This window comes from Hemitrygon akajei, chromosome 5 (genome assembly GCF_048418815.1).
Source record: "Hemitrygon akajei chromosome 5, sHemAka1.3, whole genome shotgun sequence".
Taxonomy (NCBI): domain Eukaryota; kingdom Metazoa; phylum Chordata; class Chondrichthyes; order Myliobatiformes; family Dasyatidae; genus Hemitrygon; species Hemitrygon akajei.
Genome location: NC_133128.1, coordinates 65,445,618 through 65,469,148, shown reverse-complemented (window position 1 = coordinate 65,469,148; position 23,531 = coordinate 65,445,618). Strand labels below are relative to the sequence as shown.

At 39.0% G+C, this 23,531-nt stretch overlaps 2 protein-coding genes across 17 annotated transcripts in view; one reads left to right on the top strand and one right to left on the bottom strand.

Moving 5' to 3' along the window:
* tab3 (TGF-beta activated kinase 1 (MAP3K7) binding protein 3) overlaps positions 1-9,732 on the top strand; it is a 149,548-nt gene extending 139,816 nt beyond the window's left edge. For 5 of the 16 annotated variants that reach the window (XM_073045648.1, XM_073045642.1, XM_073045640.1 and 2 more), the window contains one exon: positions 899-2,415. In XM_073045648.1, coding sequence (XP_072901749.1) covers positions 899-1,047 — 149 coding nt within the window. In that variant the 3' untranslated portion in view covers positions 1,048-2,415. Of the gene's footprint in view, positions 1-898; positions 2,416-3,703; positions 3,775-7,919 lie in introns of those variants that run through there. The other 11 variants (XM_073045647.1, XM_073045641.1, XM_073045650.1 and 8 more) reach the window with 7 other exon arrangements.
* Positions 9,733-16,427: 6,695 nt separating this feature from the next.
* The window catches only part of LOC140727209 (uncharacterized), a 40,878-nt gene continuing 33,774 nt past the window's right edge, over positions 16,428-23,531 (bottom strand). Inside the window, exon 11 of the mRNA XM_073044474.1 lies at positions 16,428-17,427. Within this exon, the coding sequence (XP_072900575.1) occupies positions 17,370-17,427 (58 nt within the window). The 3' untranslated portion in view covers positions 16,428-17,369. The remainder of the gene's footprint in view (positions 17,428-23,531) is intronic.

The following is a 23,531-nucleotide window of genomic DNA, read 5'->3' as shown; positions in this document are numbered from 1 at the left end:
TACATTTTGTATGTTATAAAGCATCCTTTCAATTGCTTCAAGTACTGTTGCATGGTGTTTAAAAGGTTTTTGTGCCTTTTTTAAGCTCACATTTAAAGTTTACCTTTTCTTTTGTTGTACTTATCACAGTGGCAAATGCAGTCCAGCGAAATAGAATACTTCTCTCAATTGGCTATTTTTATTATTCCCTGTTCTCTGGAGAGGTGGAATTTGAAAATCTTTGGCATTGTCTAAGGGTTGCATTTTAAATCATCCAGGCAGACTTCAGAGATATTTTCTGATTTCTTTCCATTGCAGATCGAAGTGAGAAGGATCATTGACAAGTTAATGTCATGTCTCTATGGAATGAAGTACAGAAAGCCAGGCTTTTAGACAGCCACGTCTTGGGTTCAAATCTAAGTCAACTATAGAACAATTATTGGTCGATGCACCAGAAATGTCTGACCATATTTTTCTGTATTGCATGGCACTGTCAATTTTGTGAAAACCAAATAGTATGCTGAGAGCTTTTGAAAATTTCAATCTTCACATGCAGGAATTGCGATTTCATTGTTATAAGCTGTGTTGGAAAGTTGAGGAAATACTCTTTTTCAAGGTATTCCACGAGCTGTTTATTAAATGTTAATCTGTGACATAGAGAAAAGAAGTAAATGAAGATGTGGATACCAGCATAATGTTTTTATTTGTCAAAGTATGTTTATTTGGTAACCATACAATTTGGTTGAATTTAAATTGAACTTAAATTGAATTAAAGCAATATATGTACTAGACATCCTTTATTCTGTTTTTATAGTGAAATATATTTTGAATTGTAAACTATTTTTCATTTTCTTAATATCTGAAACTGAGGTTTACATTTATCCTGCAATGTCTGAATTTGACTTTTCTTGCATTGCAGAAGCTGGTACCGTCACGGCATACAGCCGAAGACCTCATCAACGAGATGAGGATTTTGAAGGTGCCCCCTGGAATTGTAACAGCTGCACCTTCCTGAATCATCCAGCACTGAATCGCTGCGAACAGTGTGAAATGCCAAGATACACCTGAACTGAAGTGGGCTAGCATTCGCCACCATGCAGAATCCCGAAATTTTGGTGTCTTGAAAGGAGTCTGCACATCTGCAAACCATCTGCCAGGCCTAAAGTGAAGATGAGAAGTTAATCTCTTGCAGCAGCCAGCTAAATTCGCAATTGTATCATGGCTGACTACATCACAGCGTTAAATCTTAAACTTTGTGTCATCTAGTCACCGTGATGTTTCTTTACGTGATGAATTCAAGTAAACATTCAAATGCCATGAAGATGGTCCGTAGTGAAGCTGAGCATTGTTACCCCTTCTGGGCCTGTTACCACAAGTCGGGATGCTGTTGTACCCTTCCCACACAGGGTGTCTGTCCACAAGATGACTTGATTGTGTAATTAAACGTCTGTCTGGGTTTTAAAAAAAGACATCAGTTGTGAAGGAATCTTGTTGCTTTTATTTGGGGTGGAATGTCCCTTGTGGTACATCTGTTAACTGTTGGCATCTTAACTCAGTCTTGCAGGCAAAAGGGACTGCTGTGACACTACAGTGGGGTAAAAGACTTGAGTTACTTGTGATTGCTGCTTTCTTCAGGGTAATTGCAATCTTTACACAAATCAATTGTACATTAAATTTGAGACTGTCACAATGGACAGGTATGAGGTATTGCCTTAGGTATATTTTAAATATACAGTCATAATCAACAATCCCTTTTGCTTGTACTGTGTCCTTTGAGCTACATCATTGACACTGGTGAAAAATGAGTCTTTGCAGATGAGAACAGTCCTGCATGCTCGTATTAGGGAAATAATTTTAGGCTGTGGGCTCTGTCCTTGATTTTAAAAGTCATGTGTGCTTTTTTAACTTTTATTTTTCAACAAAGCTTCCCTTAGGCCTTGCTCTGTAATTGTACAGCAAACTTACGCCAAAGGCAAGTAATCCACAAACTGCTCCAGACTCTAACCCACCTGTTCTGGTCAAGATTTGTTCTGCTACCTAAACAATTCCTGAGCTTCCACTCTGTAAAGAAATCATGTTGTTTACAGCACAGAAGATAATGTTTTCGTCTCCCTTCTTCCCACATATAGGTGCATTTAGTAATCAGTAGCTCTTTAAGAGTGAGTTTGCACATCACTAAGAAACCAGCCTGTACTAAAACTTGCTAAACGCAGCCTGAAAATAAATGGTCGCACACTGCAAATATAAAAACAAACTGTTGGAACTTTTCTTTCATTCGTAAAAGAATGAAACTTGCTGGACCCGCAATCAAAGTTCATTACGAACTTGCTGGTACTTTTCGCCTATAATGTTATACTGTATTATTAAAGGTGATGTTTAGTTCAGATGCTTCAGGTTGCTTTAATTATAATAAAGTACTTGGTCTTTGTGAAATCACACATTTGTTGGGTCTGAACAACTGAATGAGAATTACATTTGAGTGAATAGGACATTGGTGTTCCTATATTAAAATGTACCTATTTGATTGGTTCCGTTCTCTACAATTTAAAGATTGTACTGTATGATCTCATCAGAAGTTTGAGCTGGAGACAAAATTGTGCAAAGGCAACAGGGACACTGCATGTATGGTACATATATAAACATTCTGGTGGCTGCAATATTTTACAAATAAAGTCACAAAGTGAAGAAACACAACTTATTTGGTTTTACTTGATAAAGAATAAAAACATTAACCTTTCATTTTGTTCAGCTGGATCAAATTTGATAAAATCAAAATCTGAATTGTGGAGCATTGTTCAGCTCTTTAAACTTTATTCAGTTCAAATGGTATTTGAGAGTTTGGAAAATCGATCTATTGTGTATTTTTAAAAAATGAAAATTGGATTAATATCACTTTTGGAAATGCAGCAATTAATGTGTGTATTTAGGACAAGCAAGCTTAGTCTTCAGCTATTAAGTGATTTAATATGGACAGAAATTATTCGCTAACCTTGTACTTGGAATGGTCTTTCTGATCATGTTCAGTAGCTTAGCACAACTCTGTTAACCAACCTATTCTCTACTCTTTAGTGATACTGAAAGAAATCCACAAGATAGTTCCTGTATTAATATCATTAAAAGCATGTCCAAGAATTTTGGGGTGAAATCTGACAAGTAGTTGGAGAGATCATTCAAAGTTAAGATCAATCAACTAGGCATTTTGTTTTATGGAGTGACTCTTAAGTTTATCCTGATCACTTCCATTATTTCATTATTTCCAAGTTAGACTGATGGATGTTGTTGGCGAATAGCTCACCGAGCTGGCTTGTTAGCTTGCAGACATTTCATTACCCAGCTAGGCAGTGAAACTGATGGATTTATAGTTACCTGTGGCCCAAGTTTTGTCTTCTCAATATATTCTGGAGGTCATTTTCCAATCTTATAGCAATTCACTGATTGCTGAGACAGTCAATCCAAATCTATATCAGCATATGAAAAAATCTGTCCACTATTTTTCTTCTTCAGATAGAAATACTTGTGATTTTTCTGAGAGGATTGATTTTGATACTTTTCTATTAGTTCTGTCTCACTTTAATTGGTCACAAATTTGTACTGGGAGCCAGGTGCTTGAAATTTGGCTGGAATATTTTTAAGAATGGGTTATAATGATTTTTGCTGTTGATTAAAGCAAAGTATTTGTTCTGCTTATTGAATTTTTTTTTAAAAGATTGTTTGTTTCTTTCAGGTTTCCATTGTGATGCTTTTGTCACCCTCCTGAACCCCTTTTTCTCCGTTTTTATCACAGGATTTGAAGAGGTCAGTTCGTTTTATTTCTATCTTGTCTTGTTCTATGTAGTTACATTTAATCAACTTGAATTACTTGATTATTTGAACATATTTGGGTTGCATATTGAGTGCCATCCCTCTGAAGGTATTCTGCTTGTCAAACACTGACATCTTCTTGGAGTGTGTTTGCATCCTGTAACTAAGAAAGATTGGACAGTATGTAGAGAACTGAAGGAGATGGAAGGTCACAGATTGAAGGGGGGGATTATTTAAGTGATGGGTTTGAAATTTGTGGGAATTGGACACTGATATCAGGTTCCAAGGGTGATATTGCCAGGGGTAGAGGGAGACTGGCCATTCAGAAGGAGAGAAGGAGAGTAGCTCTTAGACACGCTGTACTTTAATTGGCTCCCTCTATGCTCATTTCTGCCACCTGCTGGATTTAGTAAATACGTCCTCCATATAACTGCGTTTCCACGGAAGCTAGTGCCACGAGAAGGGTTTGCATTTGGTTTTCCAACGAAGTACTTGTTCAGTAAAACCTTGCAGATAGGCTTCAGGCAGCCCCAGTGTAACTTCAATTGTCATCATTGCAATTTAAACGGTACCAAGATTCATATTGAAATTTCTATTAGACAATCTGAACCCTCACCTCAAAGGGGAACTTGTCAAGGCTATAGAATATCTTTGTTGGAAGATGGGCAAAGATTTATCCCAAATGCTGCCCCTGTTTTTCTTTACTAACCCAAAGGAGCATAATTGCAACCTCACCACCACAGATGGCAGGTAATGTTGAGGGAACGATTGACAGCTTTGATGCAGGGGAACTGCTTGTGCTTAGATCTCTGTTGGTAACACACAGTGTCAACAGTAGCATATTTGTCTGTAATAATTATTTACTGACATGGATTCTTTGTCTACAACTTGAAAGTAACCATTCTCCACTTTTGAAGAAATGACTCTCATTCAGAGGTACTCTGGACCTGATGTGTCATTTGTTTTTGTTGTTATCCCTCTCTTTTTGACCATTATCATTGTAAACTGACTTTGCTTTCTGCATTTGAAACTGGTATGGGGTTTTGCATCACGTTTGAACACCTGATCAAAGATCGTTAGATGTAACTTTGTAGTTCTAGGCAGTATTCAAACTGCTTGTTTGAATACTTCAATTGCATTGTTTCTTGGGCTATACAGGTGACATGATGCTTTTAATTATCTTATTCATTGTGTTATTAAAGGCAACTATGATAACACTGCTATTTATTCCAAATATTTTTTAAAATTCTTAAAATTCAGATTCAGTTTATTGTCATTAATAAACCACAAATACAATGCAGTTAAAAAATGAGACAACGTTTTCTGGAATGATATCACGAAAAAGCACAAAACAGACCACACAAGAAAAACCACATAACATTTGGTAATCCCCAATCCAGAGTCCGGAGAGGCTGCTGCGTATCGATATCGCGCTACCGTCTAAGCATGTTCCCCAGAAAGGAACTACAGACCCATCAGACAAACCTAAAGCTACAAGACCTACACAAAACCACATAGTTACATATAGTTATAGTTAACATATAGTTTCAACGGTGCAGACAATACCATAATTGATAAAAAGACTAACTGACAAAGACCACATAATTATAACACAGTTTCAACAGTGCAAAGCAATACCGTAATCTGATGAAGAGCGGTCCATGCACGGTTTAAAAGAAAGTCTCAAAGTCCCGTCAGCCCATCATCTCACGCAGACGGCAAAAGGAAGAAAAACTCTTCCTGCCATGATCCTCCAGCGCTGCAGCTTGCCGATACAGCACTTTGGGAGCTCTGACCACAGCCAACTCCGAGTCCATCTGAAAACGTAGAGCCTCCGACACCGAGCACTGAGCACCATCTCTGCCGAGTGCTTCAACCCCGGCACCGGCCGCCAAGCAACAGGCAAAGCCGAGGATTTGGGGCCTTCCACCTGGAGATTTCTCCGATCGCACAGTAGCAGCGGCAGCGAAACAGGCATTTCAAAAGTTCCACCAGATGTTCCTCCGTGCTTCACACGTCCGTCTCCATCAAATCAGGATTGTGCACGGCCCCTACTTACAGATAACAGATATTCATTCCTGGAGTGGGCGCTGCAAGCTGCGTTGCGCCGCCATCTTGAAATATTAGGTTAGACAAGATCAACTAATTCTGGCTTTTATTCACCCACACAAAAAAAAATTTTCATTCACCATTTAGGAATCTATTCTATGTTATCAATCGTAAATAAAGGTTTCAGCAACACTCAACAACAAAAATTAACAGGGAATTGAGGAGGTTTGAGACCCAGTGTGGATCCCAATCAATTCTGGGATATTGGACTTCATAAATAACTGCGTACCTGTAAGTATAAATGCAGGTGAAGTTCTGCAGAAGACATTTGAAACTTTTGGTGGGCATAACTGGGTAATTGCATCATGGTAGACGTGGTAAGACATAAACGTCATTGAGAATGTGCAGAAGTTTTTTAACAGAATGATTTTGAGAGTGAGAGATGTTACAGGCAAGGTTGTTTGGAGCAGATGCTCTGGTCCTGGAACAGCATTATCGCAAAAGATCATTACAGATTTGCATAAGGAAGGCAAAATTATCTATACGTAAGAAGTAGGGGCATGGATATCAGATGTGAAAGAGATGTGTAAGAGTTGAGAATAACTTGTGCAGTGAGTGGTTATGAACTGCAACTGTGACGTTGATTAAAGCAAGGGCAACTAAGTGCGCTATTACAGTAAAGCAAGTGAAAAGGACGAACTGCATTGTTCTATAGAGAATTAAAGTAAACACCATGTGTAGAATAGCTGATTCATGTGCAATAGTGACTCCGTGTATTTGTTAACACGATTGAGTGGAGGTTATAAAATATGTTGTGCATATGTTGCTGTTTAGATTTCTATTCTCAAACAATTGGAAGCAAATTTCAGATTCAAGCCTTCAGAATGTTTCACTTACAAAGCTCTTCAGTATTAATTTGCAATGAGTTGTTGCACGAAGCTAATATCTTTAGATGGACCTCTGTTTAATTTTGATACTCTCCAAGTGAACAGTTTTGTCAGGGAGTAACTTTGCAAGTAATCTTATCATATTGAAAGGATTAATTAATTAATCCTTTCCTGGGCCATGTCATCAGAAAGGGAGAAATAGAATGCCTTACATTACAAAGCCGTGTGCCTGGGAAACGCAGAAGAGGAAGGCAAAGAAGAAAATATATAGACACTGTGAAAGAGCTAACAGATCTAAATGTGCGAGATATTGACGCTGCGAGGGATTGTTCGATGTGGAGAGCCTGATTGCCCAAGCGTGTAACACGCAAGGCACATAAAGAAGAATTAATTAAGAGATACAGCACGGAATCAACCCTTCCAGTCCTTCGAGTTGCGCTGCCTAAGCAACACCAGATTTAACCCTGGCCTAATCACAGAACAATTTACAACGACCAATTAACTTACTAACCTGTATGTTTTAGGATACTGGGAGGAAACCAGAGCTCCGAGGAAAACTCAGGGATTCCATGGGGATGGTGTACAAACTCCTTACAGAGGATTCCAGAATTGAACTCCGAACTCCAACATCCTGAACTGTAACAGCATCATACTAACTGCTGGGCTACTCTGGCACCCCAGCGATAGCATAGCAATTCATGTTGAAGACTGGTATTTTTACTTCTGACATCAGTGCATGCTTTCCATATCTGTAATTGATTTGAGCCATGCTTCTGGTTTATTGTTATTGAAATGGTGCCTCTTACCCTGAACAGTTTAAAAAATGCCCACTGGTACCAAGGATCATGAATGGTATTTAATATTGGGTTTACTAATTTAAATGTCATTACCATTCTGTTGTTACTGAATAATTTGTATAGCTGTGTTGTATTTTGGCCAATTTTACTGTAAAACCTTGGAATAATTATATTGTATCATTGGTTGTTCATTTTCATAAATGGGTTTCAAACCTTTGCAATGGACTTTCAATGCCTAATCTTAAGCATAAGGGCTGTCTTTGAATGAACATTCGAAGTCAACTGAAAGAATAGTGCATTGTCCTGCGACAAAGGATTTTCATAATGGGCAATTAGATCACTGGCAAAATAGAGAATGTGATATATATGGACTAGAAATTAAATAGCATCCTATTATGTTTTACAGGCGTCAAGCAACCAAAAGCTGATTTCATCTAATGTGAAAGACAACAGTCAATATCTTTAGACTATTTAATGCCTTTATGAAAAGGTTATGAAGCAATTACTGGTGTCATCCAACTTAAGGGCCCTCCTATGTCTTCATCTTTCCTTGCTCCCAAGGCAATGTTTGTTTCAGAGCATTGTGGATAAGGTTCAATCAGGTTATTGCAGGAGTATTTATTATTTAGCACAGCAGAGTTCTTTAAAGACCCACCATTTCCAATAACCTGATGATTTTATGAGCTGATCTGGTTGGTAACTCACAATATTCCTTCAGGCTGCCCCTTCCATTATATGTTGAGGTACACCATTTCCCTATCCTAAAATTTTTTTTACATCTTTCCCCCAGGCTGTCTTGGTGTTTCAACTCCTTGATTGCAAGAGCAAGAGTATGTATTCTTTGTAATTCGAAGTGCTTGTCTGAATTGCCTCTTTTGTTCAAAATTTTCCTAAAATGGAATTGCCACTAGATGGTGTTGTATGATTTATTTTAAAACGACCTGCGCTTGCAGTCCCATTGTATATTTCCACATTGCAGAAATAGATCAGTCCTTTATTATAGTCTGATAAAATATTTTTCAGCAATGTAAGTATTTTGTAATGTTTGTTTATTTTTGCATTGGGTAGAGAACTTACTGAAGAAGATAATGTGTTTAAAATTGCTTTAGACCAGTGGCTTCCAGTGTGGTGATATCGGCCCCTAGGGACAGTGGGAGTTTCCAATGGGGCAGTAAAAATAAAAGGCATGATGGGGTTGGGGTATTCTGTAGCAAGGAGGGTAGCTGAGGGAATAAATACTGTTTTCAGAATGGCAAATAAAAGCAAGCCCCATGTTCTCATTTCTCGACTATTTCAAGAGTTTTGTACTGACAATGAACAATTTGAATGCCTGCTGTTGCACACAGAAGTCAGATGACTTTCAAAAGGGAAGTGCCTGAGATATTTTATGTGGTTTTTGAAACTAATAAAACTCTTTGAAGACTAGCAATATTCATTCAGTAATCAGCTGAAGAATAGTACGCATGATGTTGCTTATTTCTCAGAATTATTTGCAAAGTTTAATCAATCAATTGCAAGGAAGTGTGTCTTATCAATGTCAAATCACTTATCTCCACATTTCTGTCTAAGTTAACTTTATTTAAGTGCATGTTGGCTGTTGCAACTTTTTCCAGTTTCAGAGTCTCTCTGAGTTGGAAGAGAAAGAAAGAATACCAGATAATAATCAAGTATATTGTGCTCTCCTGGGTGAGCTGCATAAAGTTATATCAGAGACATTTCAGAATTTTCTCTTGATCTAAATTCCAGATTGGGCAATAAATCCATTCCTGAACACTTGGAAGAAGAACTAACAGGAAAGATGGAGGAAGAACTGATCCTGCTACAGAATGACTTTGAGCTAAAGCAAAGGTTCAAAATATCATATTAAGACTTTTGGTTGCAGAAAGAAATCTCTGAATGCTATCCTGCACCATGGAAAAAGGTTAAGATGTTCTTTATCGTCTTTCCAACAACATATTTAGTGGAGCAAGGTTTGAGTGCAGTCACACAACTTCTTTCAAAGCAATGAAACAGACTGCAAGTTACTGAATGTAGGGATCTGAGACATCTGAGTCCTTCAGCCTAATGTTGAGAAGCTGTTATCTCTGCGCCAAGCCCATCCATCTCATGAAAGGTGATAAGGCAATGAAATGATGTATAGTTGGACAACTAATGTATGCTCTAAAATTGTTTGTACTGTAATTAAATAAAGAATAATTTTATTTGTAGCTTTAAATAGATTTGAATAGTTTTTGCAATTATTTGTCACTGCTTTGAATTAGCAGTTCCTATTCTCTTTCACTGTGCATCATAAATCAAAATTCTTCATGGTTTTTATGTAATGGCCTGGGAGGGGGTGGGGTGTACTGGGATGTGGTCTGTGAATCAAGGGGGTGGTTTTCCAAAAGGTTTGGGAACCACTGCTTTAGACTGAAATGAGGGCACCTTATTGAATTAGATAGACAAGTAAATGAGAAACAAAGAATTCTCATTTATGATGGTGCATAAGGAAAGTTAAAGGGGTGAAGACTATGTCTTTGATCCCTTGAAATGTTTCAGGTCTCTGCTTCTCATTCTATTATGATGAATGTTAGGGGAGTGACAGGTTCAGAATCAATTTTCTGAACTATCTCCTATCCCTCTGAATGTATTGTCGCCATTTCAGGGCACTGTTGGCAATACAAAAAGAGAGTCAAGCTTTGAGAATCCAAGTGAAGGAGGATCTTGGACTGTTTTTCCAGTGACTTGTTGCACAAAATCTAGTTCTCAGCTGAGATCCTCAGAGAAATATTTGTTTGGAAAATTCAGGGCACTGTTCTCCCTTTCAATACAGCAGAGTTTGCACTAAGCTTCTTAAATTTTGTAGCATTAGATCAGCACACTGTTCCAAATAGTGGGAATCCTATTGGAAATCATTCGAAGAAAAAGATAGTGGAATTGAGATAGCTGCGTAGATCTGCACAATTCTCGAGTGCAAATAAGAGTGCAAATTTTGTAAGGGTTGGTTTTTATTTGGAATAGCTATTCATGTGAGCTCTCATGCTTTTTTTTTAAATAATTTTTTCTAAACCCCACTCCTTCTCCCCCGAGTTCGGGCGGCGAGACTGTGAGGTGGGCGCGGGTGAACACCGCTCTCATGCTTGTTGATAAAAATATATTCTATGACTGATTGGACTATTTATGTGATTTATTAAGTCCTTTACAAATTTGGGCAAGCAATTATTCATGTTGGAAATTATGCCTGCATCTTTTTCTTTGCATTAGTTATGTGCCTATAAAATGGGGACACAGTCTAATTTACAGTTTCATGTGTTAATGCACATGTCTGGTGTATGATTCGTTCTTCTTGCATATCTTAAGTGTGAGCTAAACTGGACTTGGTGCTGGAGTAGTTGGAATTAGCCTGGAAATGAAGTGTAGCTTGATGTATGTGTGTGTATATGCAAAATTAAAGGAACTCATCTGGACTTCTGGTGGAAAGAATTGCCTGAAATGTTTTGCTGGAATTATTTAGGCTTTGGGATAGGAAAACTGCTTCCAATCATCCATGATGGAGATTAAGATGAGAAGTTAACTTTGAGTGAATTTCGGTCAGGTGCATGTCAAGTCCTGGAAGCCTTCACGAGGGCCGCATACAACTTATTACAACTTGCCATGAAGCCAATGACTTTGGTGAAAAGGGCAAGTGGCTGTAAAATGGTGATTCATCCCTCTGTTTAGAGGTTTTCTTGGATTCTTAAAGCAACTTGCTGTATGAAATGTGTTCATGCGCACCTGCACTCACAATTCAAGGTTCTTGTAGTGCCAGTTCTTCAGCATGAATGTGGGTGGTGAAATTTTCAGTCTCAATAAGGCTGCTCGTGATGCCCACTGAGATGTTCTCCTGCATTTGAGTATCTAAGTCATTTGAAGAATACAATGTAGTTGTGTTTTTCTTCATTACTTAATTTAAACTACATTCTCAACTTATCAAATCTTAGTACCCTCATCAATTTTGGAGAGAGGCAAAATTGTGAACCAAGTGGAGATTAAAATGGACATAATTATTGTGAATTGGGACTACTCTCAATCGTAGAAGTGAAAACAAATCTATTTGTGTCATTTATGATGAATTTCTCTCCTGAAATGTTGTCTTCTGTTTTGCTAAAGATCAGATATTGACTTTCTTCTGTTAGAGTGGATTCTAGACTCTGGGTACAAAGAGCGTGGAGAAACTGATTTGATGATCTAAGGATCATCTGGCAAGATGATATCACACTATATTATTATTAGTATGCTGGGGCAATTTTAATTCTGCTCCCTGAAACCAGCCTAAAATTATCATTGGGTATTTTCAGCTGCGGCACTTCTCTGCTGACACAGATTACAGTTTATAATAGGCAGGTCACTTGATGAAGCCAAAAGACTGTTACTTTAGTCAAAAAAAAACTGCAGCAATGAAGCTCCCACAGCTTTCTTAGCATGCTTTCAAAATTAGAAGGGAGGCTGGAAGGTGCACGACATTAACTGATCTTAATTTACAGCTACCTGGAGCAGGAAGGGATCTATTCTGCACTCCAGAAGGTGAGAGTAATCTCATTTTCCTTCTTGGGCAGTGGTCCCCAACCACCGGGCCATGGATCGGTACCGGGTCACAAAGCAGGTGCTACTGGGCCGCGAGGGAACGATATGATTTGGTTATATGAAATGATATGAGTCAGCTGCACTTTTCATCATTCCCTGTCATGCCCACTGTTGAACTTGAACGTACGCGAGGTCATCAGTCAATCATGAATCTACAACTACTCAATGAGTAAAAAACAAACGTCGCTTGAGAGTTTCTTTGGAAGAGGTGGTAGGGACATAAAAGGCCTAACGATGATGGTAACGCAGAGACAGCTGAGGTCAAGACTGCAAAAATAAAAAAGAAAGCTTCCTTCAACAGAAAATACAAGTGGTACATAAAATATGGCTTTAATGCGATACGTGACTCGCCCGCTCCAAGCCCCCTGTGTGTGATATGTGGAGACAAGCTGTCTAATGAGGCAATGAAGCCCTCAAAACTGCTTCAGCACCTTGAGTCCAAGCACTCTGCACTTAAAGACAAACCCATTGAGTTTTTTGAGCGGAAAAAACGTGAACATGCGGGACAGAACCAAGTGCTGAGAGCCACCACCTCCACAAATGCTGCTGCTCTGAGAGCATCGTACTCAGTGGCTAGCCGTATTGCTAAGGCTAAGAAGCCTTTCACTGTTGGTGAAGAATTGATTCTGCCTGCTGCCAAGGACATGTGCCGTGAACTTTTGGGAGAAGCTACAGCTAACAAGGTGGCACAGGTTTCTCTTTCAGCTACCACAGTTTCAAGGAGAATCGATGACATAGCGGAGGACATTGAAGCACATCTGTTGGAACAGCTTAACGGGTCACCATGTGACAAGGAGTGGATAGCAAAACTCACATCTGTGTGACATCTTCACCCTGCTCAATGAACTCAATTTGTCACTTCAGGGGAGAATGACAACTGTCTTCAAGTTGGCAGATAAAGTGTCTGCTTTCAAAGCCAAACTGGAACTGTGGGGACAGGGGCATATTTGACATGTTTCCAACATCAGCTGGGATTTTGGGAGAGACTGAGGCTGCACCGTCCTTCTCACAGCTGGTGCGCGATCACCTAACTTCACTGTCGACCAAATTCGAGTGTTACTTCCCAACTGCAAATGACCCAAGCAAGACGTGCAAAGGAATGGGTCCGTGACCCATTTGTGAATGTCCCCGGTGAATCATCCATGTCAGCACGGAAAGAAGATCAACTACTTGAGCTTTCAAATGACGGTGGGCTGAAAAGTATGTTTGACGTAACATCTCTGCCGGCATTCTGGATCAAAGTCAAGGCTGAATATCCTGAGATAGCCACGAAAGCACTGAAAACGTTGCTTCCATTTCCAACGTCATATCTCTGCAAAGCAGGGTTTTCTGCAATGAAAACTAAATTGCAGAATAGACTGGTTATAAGGAACCCCCTTCGAGTATCGCTGTCTCCCATCACCCCTCGATGGGACTATCTTGTTGCAGGGAAACATGCCCAGGGCTCCCACTGATTCAGCGATATTGGTGTGTTGCAATGATTTTATATGTTCATACGAGGAAAATATGTGCTATGTGTTTAATATCCAAACGTTACTTAAAATGTTATGATGCTATTGACTTATAAGTGATGTATAATTGACATCACTATAGTCATGCGAGGAAAATTATGGGTGTTTAATATTAAATTCATTAGATCAACCCTTTTAGAAATGAAATTGAGTGTATTAGCCACTTGTAAGTGACTTATAGTTGACTTATCACCTACACTCCGGTCGTGATTAACACACTCCTCCCCGCCCCCCATCAGCCGGTCTGCAAGAATATTGTCAATATTAAACCGGGCCACGGTGCAAAAAAGGTTGAGGACCCCTGTTCTTGGGCATACATGTTGTCCCATATATTGTGAAGATGCCCAGTAAATTGCAGTTTCTATTAATGACATATTGACCCTCAATCTTACCACCTGCTGCCAATGTTCTACTTGCTGTAGAACAAGTTTGTCTGTGACAAGTTAGTTATAACCACAGGTTAAAAGATCCCAGTTGTGTAATGTTGGTGTAATCGGTTGTAGGTCAATATGACTGTTATCCTAAGTTAACATTGAACCTGCTGCTTTTTTATGTAAGGAAAACAGGTCATGAATGTTATATATCAATTTGAATGATATAGGATTTAAGTAAGGTAAAAGAAAACAATTTTAAGTCAACTCAGTTTATTGAATTAATACAAAGGATTGGCAATACCATTTCCTAATAAATTATTCATTAACCATCCATTGAGATTTATTATACCAACCAACCTAAAATTAGACAGACTGTGACACGCACACCAACAACAAGTAATTACACTCAAAGTGTAGTGATTTTCAGTAAAGGCATAAGAAATCTTTTAAAAAAGATATTAAATGCACCATCATGATGAATAATGCATCACTGACTTTGAAGACATTGTTCCATTATATACTCTGATGAGAAAAATACATACATGTATAAAATGTCAATAACACAGTAAGAGGATACATTGATTACGCTACTTGGTAAATACAAAATCTTAAGCTCATTTTCTTTTTATTGATGGGGAGTAATTAACCAACGAGAGTAAGTATGGTTAGTCGACAATGATGCACTGAAACTTGAGAATTACAATTGGCATAATTGATTATACAGCAAATGTGCATTTATTGTTTGTGGTGATTTTAGTCTGAACTTTGTCCTACTTGCACTGCTGACAATGGGTTGAGAATATGCAGCTGATGTTTGATCAACTCTAGTATAAATAATGAACTATTTCAGCTGAAACCTGAAAACGATTGCCACAAAACTGTAACTGTAAATTCAAGAATTTGACACGTCGCTTAGTATTAAGATGAATTATTTAGCTGGTAACAGAAATAGTCTTTAGTTCCCGTCTTTTGGGAGCATTGACAATCTGTGACTGAACTGTCCTGATCTGATTTGTGTATGTTTTGGGTGGGGGAGAGGGAAAACAGAGCAACATTTACATAATGAGGAACAGGGACTGGAAGTAAAAGATAGATCTAGAAAAGCAATGTGTGTTTTAAATCTTTTTTTTACAACCCCATCAAGTTCAACTCTTTCTAGTGTCTGATGAAATGCATGGTACCTTTGCAAACGTTATACAAATCTCGTGGCACAATGGTTAGTAAGTTTTGCTTACTAAAAAGAATTTCTCTGCACATCTTTGGATGTGTAAGTACATAAGGACTTGTATTAATTAATATTGACTTTACCATGACTATATAAATCAATTTAAATGGTACGCCGGAATGTTCAGAGGATGGAGATTGATCTAAACCCAGGAGGATCTGAATCTTTACAGAGACATGTATGTTTCATTTTACTGATTTCACACTGAGATGCAAAAGCACTATAATTGCCAGTAAAGGGATAACAATAATTCTGGCATTGTAGAAAGTTTATGCACAGATCATAAAACCATCCCTTAACATTTGGTGTCATATTCCATTCCTCACATTATTGAGTTTGGGTGACCCAAAAAGTGGTTTAACGTGACTGAAATGAAGAACAAATGACTTTTTTTTCAATTGATTCTAAATAATAACCCAAAGTATCAATCATGACTTTGCTTTGTAGCACTGATTCTTCAGCACTGCAGGATTGCAGTAAGAAGGAACGTGAACATTCCACTTCAGATTTATAGTTCTATCCTAAAATTGTATTAAAGATCAACGTTAATGTTCCATAGAGAAAAGTAATTTATTTGGAAATTCATTGATGTCACTTTTTGGAGGATCTACTACAAGGGGTGATTTTCTTTGTACAACAGCTGTCAATGTTAGAAGATGTGTTTAAGCATGGACTGGATTTTGTGAAGAAATGTCGATAGTGACATTTGGAACTGTAATTGATTTTCATGTTGAATTTCCAGCCCAGAATTAGTATCCTGAGTTTGCCACTTTTCATTTGTCATTTCTTGAGTCTTACTGGAATCCAATGGTAGATTGAGAACAATTCAGACCATAAGACAGAGGAGTAGAATTGGGCAATTTGGCCCATTGATAATGGCTGATTTATTATCCCTCTCAACCCCATTCTCCTCCATGTAACCTTTTACACCTTTACTAACAAAGAACCAGTCAACACCCACTTTAAATATACCCAATGACTTAGCCACCACAGCTGTCTGTGGCAATGAATTCCATAGATTCACCACCCTCTGGCTAAAGAAATTTCCCCTCTTCTCTGTTCCAAAGGATAGACTTTGTATTCTGAAGAGGTCTCTGGTCTTATACTCCCCCCCCCCCCACCCAACTACAAGAAACATCCTCTCCACGTCTACTCTCAAAGCCTTTCAATAGGATTCCCCCACCCCCCACCACCACCACCGTTCCAGCTAATACAAACCCAGAGCCATCAAATCTTTTCATATATTAACTCTTTAATTCCCAGGATTATTACCATGAATCTCATATGGGCCCTCCCCAATGCCAGCACATCAGTTTTTAGATAAGGGGCTCGGATAACTACAACAGTGTTTTAACTATGGCTCTTGTTTATAATCTGCTGTCAGTGAAATATCATCAGAACTGTCATTGCTGTTTTTAAATATTAATGTAACTTTAGTTCTTTTGTTGTAAGTGAATAACTGCAGAACTATAACTTTGGTCTGCAAGCATGATGACAGAGGCAACAGACTCGATGACTGTTCACTCCTAAATACACGGAATGAAAGAGTTGCACCTAAAGATGGGAAAAGGGAAAACCAAATTCAAAATCACAGAGGGAGTGAAATGAAATGGTGTGGACGAATCATTTGTTGGAAAAAGGGAGGAGAAATCATGGAAGATGTATGATACTGAGGAAAGGTACATTCCGGGTTATGCCCCAGTGTCCCTGGAAGGAGAGAAGGGCCAATTTGGTCAACAGGCTGTCATGCAAGTTGCAAATCAGAAATCTTAAAGCTTAGTACCAATCATATTGAGAATGGAGGAAGACGAGTAATTTGAATGAGCATAATTGAATGCTGAACAAGGGAGTTCACATCTGGATGGATTGATGTGATGGCAAAATTATTAATTGGAATTGACTAAGAAAGGCAACTGAATTTAGGTGATGCAAATTTAGTAGACAGAACTCTATCTTGTTCAGTTAATAGTCTTGCAAATGGTTTATCATTATAACCACTGAGTATAGGTATTTTTATGGTATCCAGATTTTAAAATAGGATGTAGATGCTTGCTTGATTTGGAAGGGAATATGCAGTTTTTGATTGAAGGACATCTTGTGTTGAGTTTTTCTCTTGTTACACGAGAATTGTTTGTCCCACCTTCCTAATCCCAGGCCATGATAACTTTACTGAAGTTAACAAATACACCTTTGTTCTTTTTACTGTGAAGGAAACAAAAAAAAATTATAGCTTAACTATTGAGATGATTACAGTAAAACTTTTATTTGAACAATTCATGTCATCAAAATTTGCACCGTCTCTTTTGTGCTTCTAATGGTACATTTTGTATGCATTATAATATTCACAATTGAATATGTCAAAGTAGGTGCAACAGTAGCAGTCAAATAGTTTGAGCAAATAATCATTGAATAGTAAATCAGTCCAGACGCATGGTCTCAACCCCAAAAGGCAGCTGTCCATTTCCCTCCATAGATGCTGCCTGACCTGCTAAATTCCTGTAACATTTTGTTTGTTGGTCCAGATCCCAGCATTTGCAGTCTATTGTGTTTCTGGTAAAAATAATCTTTGTTGGGTAGATGTTGCTCTAAGTAGTGCAGATTTATTTTAATGAAGCTGATTCTTAAACAATGTTTTGTTACACTAATTTGTGGTATCATTGATAATAATGCAGCTGCATTGAAACTGGAATATTTATTTATGGGATATATGCAATAGGCCCTTTTGGCCATTCGAGCCATGCCATCCAGCAAACCCCTGATTTAATCCTAGCCTAATGATGGGACAATTTACAAGACCAATTAATTTTCCAAAGAGTATGTCTTTGGACTGGGAGGAAACTGGAGCACCTGGAGGAAACCTATGCAGTCATGGGGAGATCATACAACTCCTAACAGGCAGTGGCGGGAAATGAACCTGGGTCACCTGTACTGTAAAGTGTTGCGCTAAACACTATCCTAATTTGCTGCCCACAATGGTCTTGAGTGCTCACTGAACAAAGAAGGTTGCAGTATGATTCCTGTTCTTTCTACTTCTGTTCTCACTACTTCAATACCAGAGGGCAGGGCAACGTGAAGAAGGATGTATAACTTCCATTGCTAAAGCAATGACTGGATGCTGATTCCTGAAAAATGTTATCCTTGTTACATTTATTTGCAGCACCTAATGAAAATCCAAAAATCTCCAATTGCTGGCAGTCAAATAGAAATATAGAAAACACTGGAAATACTTAGGTCACATTGCATCCGTGGGAAAAGAAACAATGAATCTTTCAGGTATCTTTTGATGAAGGGCTTTTAATCTGAAACATTAACTCTGTCTTTCCATCGATGTGACCTGATCTGCTGAGTATTTGCAGGAGTTTGTTTTATTATTAATCAAAGTGAAGTGAAAGGAATGAGCTTTTTTATGGGAATATATGCAGTGACCTAAGGAATTCTGTCCATATGGACCATTTCCACTTTTAATAAATAATTCAAAATTTTAAAAATAATTCAATATGTTGCATTAATTTTATTAAATAATGGGACTACCGAGTCTGAGATATATTATAGGTCAAAATTGAAATATCCATGCCAGTTGTAAATTTGCTTGACAGTGATCCAAATACTGTTAATAAACTGGTGAAGCAACTTGCTTATATGACGATTCCATTTGTGTCAATTAAGTGGGTTAAGAAGATCAAGGTATTCAGTTTTAAGTTTTATGAGAGCAGGTCTGAGTTGATAGCTGGAGGTGGATGTTTTCTCAAGAGTACTGGATCTGTGGAGCACAGGGTCCTCTCTTACCGTGGACATGAATGTGATATACAAACCCCATTTCCAGAAAAGTTGGGATATTTTCCAAAATGCAATAAAAACAAAAATCTGTGATATGTTAATTCACATGAACCCTTATTTAACTGACAAAAGTACAAAAAAGATTTTCAATAGTTTTACTGACCAACTTAATTGTATTTTGTAAATATACACAAATTTAGAATTTGATGGCTGCAACACACTCAACAAAAGTTGGGACAGAGTTAAAATAAGATTGAAAAGTGCACAGAATATTCAAGTGACACCGGTTTGGAAGACTCCACATTAAGCAGGCTAATTGGTAGCAGGTGAGGTATCATGACTGGGTATAAAAGTAGAGTCCATCAAAGGCTCAGTCTTTGCAAGCAAGGATGGGTCGTGGCTCACCCCTTTGTGCCAAAATTCGTGAGAGAATTGTTAGTCAGTTCAAAAGAAACATTTCCCAACGCAAGGTCGCAGAGAATTTAGGCCTTTCAACATCTACAGTACATAATATTGTGAAAAGATTCAGAGACATCTCAGTGCGTAAAGGGCAAGGTCGGAAACCGCTGTTGAATGCACGTGATCTTCGAGCCCTCAGGCGACACTGCCTAAGAAACCGTAATACTACTGTGACAATTATAGCTACCTGGGCTCGGGAGTACTTCGGAAAACCATTGTCACTTAGCACAGTCCGTCACTGCATCCAGAAATACAACTTGTAACTGTATTACGCAAGGAGGAAGCCATACATCAAATCTATGCAGAAATGCTGGCGAGTTCTCTGGGCCCGAGCTCATGTCAGATGGACTGAAAGACTGTGGAACCGTGTGCTGGGGTCAGATGAGTCCACATTTCAGACAGTTTTCGGGAAAAAAGGACATTGAGTTCTCCATGCCGAAGATGAAAACGACCATCCTGATTGTTATCAGCGAAAAGTGCAAAAGACAGCATCTGTGATGGTATGGGGGTGCATCAGTGCCCACGGCATGGGTGAGTTGCATGTATGTGAAGGTACCATTGACTCTGAGGCGTATATTAGGATTTTAGAGAGACATATGTTGCCAACAAGGTGACGTCTCTTCCCAGGACATCCATGCTTATTTCAGTGGGACAATGCCAGACCACATTCTGCACGGGCTACAACAGCGTGGCTTTGTAGACACAGAGTGCGTGTGCTTGACTGGCCTGCTGCCAGTCCAGATCTATCTCCTATTGAAAATGTATGGCGCATCATGAAGAGGAGAATTAGACAACGGAGACCACGGACTGTTGAGCAGCTGAAGTCTTATATCAAGCAAGAATGGACAAAATTTCCAATTGCAAATCTACCACAATTAGTATCCTCGGTTCCAAAACAATTAAAAAGTGTTATTAAAAGGAAAGGTGATGTAACACAATGGTAAACATGCCTCTGTCCCAACTTTTGTTGAGTGTGTTGCAGCCATCAAACTCTAAATTTATGTATATTTACAACATACAATTAAGTTGCTCAGTAAAATTATTGAAAATCTTTTCTTTGTACTTTTGTCAGTTAAATAAAGGTTCACATGAATTAACATATAACAGATTTTTGTTTTTATTGCATTTTGGAAAATATCCCAACTTTTCTGGAAATGGGATTTGTAAGATTGGACTTTATTTGTGTGGACTGAGTATCCTCAGCTATTTTTAGTCATATTTCCATTGAGAATTATTGCTTCAAAAATGCCTCCTCTGACTTTTTGTTGGGTGAAGAGTATGTGTATGTGATAACAGGTGTCACAATGGATTGAAGAATCTGTTGTATTTACACTTGGAACTATTTGTGTTGAGATAATATTTTACTTATCAGTTACAGTTGGCTCTCAGGTCATCTGCATAAAAGGTCCAACGGCAATGCTTGCTGAAGTGAAAGTAAATAACCCTTTCTCCTCTATGATTTGAAGGTATTTTTAATAAGAATTACTGTAGAACAACTGTGGTTCGTGGTTTAGACATACCAGTGATTCAGAGGATTGTTGCACCAGATGTTCCATTGAGTCCTGAGCCAGCCTAATCCTCTGTGTTAGCAGTCTGGATTAGCATACTGCAGTTCAGCTACCGAATGGGTGGCTGTAGCACAGAACCTTTCTGACTCTGTCCTTGAATATCTTTGGAGGTACGACAGAAATCTGGAGAGAGGCTAGAGGTAAATGGGTAACTTGAACTCGGGATCAGGGTTTGTGAGAGAAGATAGCTTTCATGCCAGTTGATTTATATCTTATAGGAATGTCAGATATTCTAATTTGATGCATTCCTCTGTGCATCAGTTTGGAACACATAAAAGAAAACTTGTGATTCGCCCTGCGCAGGCCCCAGCTGAGAACTCTCAAACTCTAGGTGACTCACTGTCTTTCTGTTTGTATTGAAACTGGTAACTTCTTACTGTTATCATTTTGGCTCAGTTTTTCTCTTTGTATTGGTACTGTATGCTTTTTAGTTAATTCTCGGTACATAAACATTGGGATTATGTAAACTTCTTGTTTCCCTGACTTAAAACCACTAATGATTAAATTTAGACCACTCAATTCGCCTTGGGAGTTCTCATCTGTGATCTTGACCCCAGTTTACATACCACCACGGCCGATTATAAGCAAGCACCAGCGAAACTGCACCATGTTGTCTCTAAACAAGAAACAGCTCACCCTGATGCATTTCAAATTATAGTTGGCTACTTTAGCCAGGCCTGTTTGAAGAAAATAATGCCCAATTATCACTAGCATGTAACCTGTTGCACCAGAATTCCCAGCGGACTACTGCTACACTACGATCAGGAAACCCTATCGTTCCTTCCCGAGACCGCATTTTGGCAAGTCAGATCATGTGGCTGTACTACTGCCTGCACACTGACAGAGACTAAAAAGCAAGGCTGTAGAGATCAAAACAACTAAGAGGGTCAAGGGAGGCGGAGGAATGGTTACAAGATTACCTGAGTCACTGGACTGGGTCATGTTCAAGAACTCATCTGAGGACGTGAATGACTACACCAGTCTCTTTACACACTTCATTAAAACAGCTGTGGGTGAGTGTGTCCCCACAAAATCGTTTAGTGTTTTCCCCAATCAGAAGTCTTGGATGATCAATGAAATCCTGAACCTGCTGAGAGCCAGATCAGAGGCATTCAAGTCTGGAGATCAAAAATGCTACAAGGGGTGCTGGTATGATCTCCCGAAAGTTATCTCTTGGGTTAAGTTGAGATTGGAATCAATGAGGTTTGAATGCCATAGCCTCTTACAAAGTTAAATCTTGTGACATAGGGAACAGCACAGCTTGGCTTCCAGATGAGCTCAGTGCCTTCTATGCTTGCTTTGATCACCAGAACAGGGAGGAACCATTGCACACCACGTATCCCAATGATCCTTTGGTCTCAGTATCTTAAGATGACATGGAGGCTGCCTTCAAGAGAGTGAATCCAAGGGAAGTATCCAGTCTGAACAGAGCTCTTCGTCGAGTAGTATAGTCCTGTGCCAACCAACTGGCTAGTGCATTCATAGATATCTTCAAACTCTTGCTCCAGTAGCACGATACCACCTGCTTCAAGGCGGCTTCAATCATACCAGTGCCCAAGAAGAGCATGGTAACCTGTCTAAATGACTTTCACCCACTGGCACTTACATCCACAATGATGAAGTGTTTCGAGAGGCTGGTGTTGAAGCCTATCTGCTTCCGTCTGAGTGGCGACTTGGATTTGCTTCAATTTGCCTACGGAAGCAACAGGTCTATAGCAGGTACTATCTCGTTGGCTCTTCACAACAACCCTGGAACATCTGGACAGCAAAGATCATCAGGATGCTCTTTATTGATTACAGCTTGGCATTTAACACCATAATCCCCTCTAATCAGTAAACTCCAAGACCTGCAACTCAATACCCCTTGTGCATTTGGATCCTGTATTTCCTCACTTGTGGACCCCAGTCAGTTTGGTCTGGCAGAAACATCTGTTCCACAATCGCCATCAGAACAGCAGCACCGCAAGGTTGTGTACTTGGGCTCTTGCTCGACTCGATTTACACCCATGACAGTGTGCCTAAGTACAGCTCCAACACCATATGCAAGTTTGCTGATGACACCACTGTTGTGGGCTATATTAAAGGGGGTGATGAATCAGCATTCAGGAGGGAGGTTGAAAATTTGGTTGAATGGTGTAATAGCAATAACTCTTACTCAATGTCAATCAGACTAAGGAACTGATAGATTTCAGGAGAGGGAAACTAGAGGTCCATGAGCCAGTAATCATCGGAGGATCAGAGGTGGAAAAGGTCAGTAACTTTAAATTCCGGGGTGTCACTATCTCAGAGACCTGTCCTGGGCCCATCATATAAATAGAATTACAAAGAAAGCACAACAGCACCTCTACTTCCTTGGGAGACTGCGGAAATTTGGCATGTCATCAAAAACCTTGGCAAAATTCTCTAGGGTGTGTGGTGGAAAGTGGGCGCTCTGGCCGCATCATAGCCTGGTTTGGCAACACCAAAGCCTTTCAGCAGAAAATCCTACAAAAGGTAGTAGAT